Source organism: Hydractinia symbiolongicarpus, chromosome 12 (assembly GCF_029227915.1).
Source record: "Hydractinia symbiolongicarpus strain clone_291-10 chromosome 12, HSymV2.1, whole genome shotgun sequence".
NCBI lineage: Eukaryota > Metazoa > Cnidaria > Hydrozoa > Anthoathecata > Hydractiniidae > Hydractinia > Hydractinia symbiolongicarpus.
In genome coordinates, this window is record NC_079886.1 from 22,234,558 (window position 1) to 22,240,173 (window position 5,616).

General features: G+C 36.5%; 1 protein-coding gene across 1 annotated transcript; it reads right to left on the reverse strand.

Moving 5' to 3' along the window:
• LOC130622534 (kielin/chordin-like protein) lies at positions 1-1,979 on the reverse strand. The gene is made up of 6 exons (XM_057437996.1): positions 1,729-1,979; positions 1,487-1,511; positions 999-1,103; positions 636-842; positions 240-319; positions 1-117 (listed from the first exon to the last, which is right to left on the reverse strand). Exons 1-5 carry the CDS (start codon positions 1,816-1,818, stop codon positions 240-242), a joined length of 507 nt encoding a protein of 168 aa, XP_057293979.1. The 5' UTR covers positions 1,819-1,979; the 3' UTR covers positions 1-117.
• Between the last annotated feature and the right edge of the window lie 3,637 nt (positions 1,980-5,616).

A 5,616-nucleotide genomic window follows, 5' to 3' on the forward strand; every position in this document is an offset into this window, starting at 1 on the left:
TAGAGCACAACAATATTTTTCATACAGTTTCTACAGACAGGAAGAATATTTTTACAATTGTATAAGACATATTTGTTCTCTCTTCATATCTCTTGTTTGTTTCCACTTCTTTCTTTTCTAAAAGAAGAAGAAAACTGATCAATTTTGTTGTTTTCTTCTTGATGCATTTTTATTCATTGTCAAAGTGTTCGCTATTTATGAGCTTGTTATAAACGACAAATTATTTGCAAAAATATTACCTATTTTCTTAAATTCATTAAGGCATCCGGAATCTCAGGAAAATCTGGTCGAATTATACCCGCTGACATTGTATCGTCGGCTAAAAGTAAGAAAAAATAAGGGCAGAATAAAAAACACAACTGTAATAAAAATTGACAAGAAAATACGAATCAGACACCATGGGTGAGCATAGTAACTTAGCGTAGAAATAAGAAATGTTAACTTAGACTACACATTCTTGTGATCTAAAGTTTTAGGCGAATATTTTAGAATACTCACCAGACATTTCACAGCGGCTACCAACAAAAATTAAAGTCAACCTCTTCCCCATGGTTCTTTCACGCCTACTCTATCTCGTCAGAATATTTTAGAGTAGAAGAACCCTGAGAACAAGGTTGAGTTCACAGAACACTTACCACAAATTTCACAGCAACTACCAGCTGGTAAAAACCTTTTGGTACACGAAGTTGCTACTGCTGGACATTTCACCTCAAAACAATCTGCCAAAGGTTCTTCCCAACTATACCTTTGTTCGCATTTACATAAATGGCAAGATTTACCAGGCTCCTGCAAACGAAACTCTTGCCCAACTTCCATTTTTATACCCATTTGGTTGGTACAAGCTAAAACAGATCAAGCAGAATGACCGGTATTCTGAAACTACCGTCAACATCTGTTGTCTTAAACCTCAAACCTTAAATGACCGACTAAAATACTGAAGATATCAGATGGGTTTTAAAGAAAATTTACTAAAGATATATTATTTTGTCTTTACTCACCACATGTTGCACAACAGCTCCACGATTGACGAACAACCGTGTTACAATGTGCAGTCGATGGGCAGGTTTCACTACTGCACCAAAAATACGGAGCTTGTGTTGTTGCTAATAAAACAAAAATGTTTTCTAAAAGTTATGCAAAGGAAAATAACACTAGAATCCACAAAATCCTGAGTAAAATAACCGTGTTTAGCTTATCTGACCTCACTGTCTTAACTGTATTAAACTGGAATAGCGAGACACTGAATTGGAGGAGCATAACATCGTATCAGCAAGCAAGTTTTAATACAAAAACAACTGTGTTTTTTTCATATTTTTTTTTATCAATACATGATATCATACAGCGGCACTTTTTTTGGGTTAAACATTTTTTTGTTTTGTTGCTATGAATAACAGTCGTTTGTTTAATAAAAAGAAGCCTTGAGGACCAGGTTGATCCGAGGACCAGATTGACCTATATGATGATGCTAAACAAAAAAAAATCTTACCTTCTACTTCAGTTACAATGCTTTTCTAAAGAAAGAAAAGAAAAATTACTAAAATCTAATACTAAAATGAAACAAAGATGGAGGTTGGCAATAATACCATCAGGCTTTTCACCACTATTTATTTGAATTTCGTGTAAATCACTGAACTCAAGAGAAGAGCGTTTCGTTGCTTCTTTATTGATGAATGTTTCGGTGTTAAGATTTCCTCACTTGTTAAGTTTATGTGGTAAACAATATAGTACCTTGACATTGTTTTCGTCCTTCCTCAAAACAGACGCTGAAATGTTCCAGACTAGATAAGCAAAGGTTAACAGCGTAAAAAATCTTCCCATATTGTTGCTGGATGTTGTTGATGGATATGTACGAAGCAGAAATTAATAAAAGTAACAAATTCGTGTGCAAGTAAAGAGTGTAATAAGTATATCTTAGTTGATATATAAAATATAAATATATATGTATATAAAAAAATAATTAAACGGAAATTAACAGTCAGAGGAAATGAAATAAATAAAATATTACTCTTCAAAAAAGTTTCTTTATCGGAGCTAATAAGCTTGTTGAATGGTTGTTGACTTTATGGACCAGCTGCTAGCAATAGATCAAAAGTATCGAAACCTTAACAAAAAGTATGTAAATATAATAGAATTTATGAATGAAACCATATACTTTTACGTTATTCTCGTGTAGGTGTGAAGTTACGTTCCTTGCTTGACATGCGAGACATGTGTAATTTTCTCATATACTATAGCTTCTCTTTATACTATGTAACCCTTCTAACATGATGGCTGAACAATTTTGAAGAATATTCTTCAGTATCAAGCAAGAAATAACATTTACCCTTTACACAAATTATCGTTCTTAGGTCTCTTTTTTTGCTTTTGGATATGCGGCTAAAGCGAAAAAGGTAGGTCGGGTACTGACCGGATAAAATACGCAGCTACAGTTAATATAACTAACTAACTGGCACCATAAATAACAATAAATTTGCTGTCCTGTCTACTTTTTAAGGAAAATCCAATCTTTTTGCTTCTTTGTATATATTTTTAAAGTTTAGCTCTTGACCACATACTGATTTTAAATTCGTTTTTGTCGAGATTTTTGACTATCTGTAGGGACAACGAGAAAAAGTAACAGTACCTTTGCTATTTATCTAATATGCTGCGGAATTCATGGAGAATTTTATGATTTGAATTCTTCACCGAATGGTAGAATTTCAAGTATATTATAACTTTGACCTTGGAGGAGCTTCTCAAGCGTACAATTAAAGTTAATGTTTGAACAGCTAGCCATTGTAATATCACCTTATAGGCCTGTGTGAATAGAAACAAAAAGCTAGTTTTCATTGAAACGAAAAAGTGACTTTATATGAAACTCTTGTATATGAAACTCTTGTTAAGAACTACAGAAATAGAGAGTGCCAAACAAAGTAAATTTTCGTGTTTCGTTACATAGGTACATACCAAAATGCAACCACGCGCACTGCATAACGCAATTTTCAGTTTATCTCTTGTGATATCTATAGCTACTGTCATTTTGTTATAATTCAAGGTGAAAGTAGTAAGGTTTAAATTTTGAGATAGTTTTGAGTTCTAAAGTTAGTCACTTATGTAGATATTCAAGTGTATCTTGAAGTACAATAATTTAGTGAAAATCAAATATTTAGTTAGAATAAAATACGGGATATTGTGTAAAAATTATTTTCGATGATTTTACACAGCCGTAATTCATAAAAAACGAGTCCATTTTGTGGTATCTTTTTAGTAGCTAACCGTTTTTTAATCTATAAAAATAATTTAAAACTGGGAAAGTATAGCGAGCATTTCAAAAGTTCATCCTGTAATAAAGTACAATTCAGTGCAGAAGGCGGGTGGCGGATGGCGGATGGTCACTTAACCGTAATAGGCCAATTTTTAAGCTTCGTTCCTTTATGACCAGTTTGAAACTTGATTAACAGTTGCTTAATACTTTGTTCATTGCTAGTTTGATAGATTTAAACATTCAAACGCAAAATTTGGTGATTCTAAACTGTTTGGAAATTAATTTTGTAGATTATCCCTTTCAAAGAAAATTGTAGTTTAATTGCGATAGCGTTTTAGGGAAATAGCTCACTTATCAACACATTATTGTCACATGAAAGATACTTTATAAGAACACTTCAATTCATGTTACAACGTCAACAGTTCAAATAATTTTTGGTAGCTGTTCATTCGAGGACTTAACTGCTTGTGTTCACAGCGTGCTTTAAATTATTGTTGGTTGATTATACGGACATGATAGTAGAGATAGAGAAATGTTCCTTCTGGCACAGTCGCGTGTGCGTACAACAGTGACGTCACAAGAAATCCCCGATCATCCAGGTAGATATTTCAGGAAGTTTCCGAGCCTTTCAAGTTGTTTTTGTACGAATCCTTTTCCGGCCCCATCTGTGGCGCATCCTCCCGTGGCACCTGCTGCGGCACCTCTTCCCTCCGTAACAGATAGTACGATAGTGCTTATCAACAGCCCAATAGCAGAGACAATGTCAGCTATGGTTATAACCTGCTCCTTGAAGAGTATTTTTAGCTTCTCAAGCAGGTACGTGTCATCCTTAGCAATTTTTATCAGCGTATCCTTGATGACACTCAGCTGGTTATAAATCTGTTGCTTTTGTATCCTCTCCGATTCTTCGGTGGTCTCTTTTAAATCATTCCATTTTTCAAGGTCCACCTTCACCTTTTCTATCTCTTCATCAATGTGGTCTTGATTCCACTGCCTCCATCTTTTCCGGCCTTCCGCCCCTTGAGCTGTTTCGACCTACCCTTGGCTTTGCCAATCTCGTCTACATATAGGATCTGCTTTACCTGCAGTATCTTCAGGGCACCCTTGATAGTTTGCGATGCCTGATGAATCCCATTTATTTCACGCTCATCGAGGCCTTCGGCATTCCTTTTTAAAACAGTTTCCTGAATAAGTCTTTCCGACTCGTCTACAAAATCTCGGCATTTCTAATACCATCTATTGAAACCATTTCAATATGCTGTTCCCTCTGCAGAAGTTTCTGGGCCTCTGCTTTACTACCTTTGTTAGATGTCAGCGTTACCTTCCTAAAACAAGCTTTTTGCCCTCATCAGCCCTAAAATAATGATACTTTTTATCGGTTGACGTCAAATTCAAATGCTCGCTAAGTTTATCATAAAGATCGTCGATGGTTTCCTTCAAATTCTGTTCCCCTAGCCTCAGCTCCAGTTGCTTGCGCGCACCTCCCTGCTGCTGACCCGGCGTTGAAATCCTCGATGTTCCATGGAGTTGCGTTAATTGTTGGGTATCCTCTTTGTCACCTTTATCGTCATCATCGTGCCTACTAATATCCTCCTCAGGTGTAAATACTGGTTTATCACTCATTTATTTACAACATTTCTCCATATAATAAAATATGAATGTATTCGGGACCATTTTAGATCCGTATACGGAGACCAAGCAACTTCTGGGTATGAAAGGACGTCGTCAACGGGTTCCAATCTCACATACCCCGTCAACCATTAATCAGAAAGAGGACCTGTACGTTGACATACCGAATATGCCGCAAAACGATGTCATCTTTCCGGGTAGTCTCAACCTCTTATTTGATATTACGCTGACGGGGACCAATACAAAAAGAAACATCGTGGCGAACATAGGTAAATCTCTGGTGAAAAGCTTACGTATCACTCTGAATAGTAAAGAGGTCCAGAACATTCTAGCCGTCTATCGAGATCTCTGGCTACCAAAGTTTGATAGAGACAACAACCTTATTTTGCAAAGCATAAATCCAAACGACGGAACGATTAGGGCCCTGCAGGTAAGTGCTAGTGGTCATGTGGAAACCGATGAAGAAAAGGCCATTGTTGCAGCCTATGGGAACACTTATTGCATCCCCTTGGTAAAAATGTTTGAGTTAACCCGTGATTTGCCATTCTATCCGGCAGGACTCTATGACTGCCTCCAATTCATTGTAAATTTCGCGCCTTACGGTGACGTCATCAAGGATGCAGGTACGGCGTCCTCGGGAGCACGCGACCAAGCCAGTCGATGCACATATAAGTTTAGCAATATCAGATTGGAATTTGACAAAATCATCCATGAAGGCTTGGTAAGTGCTATGATGTCACGAT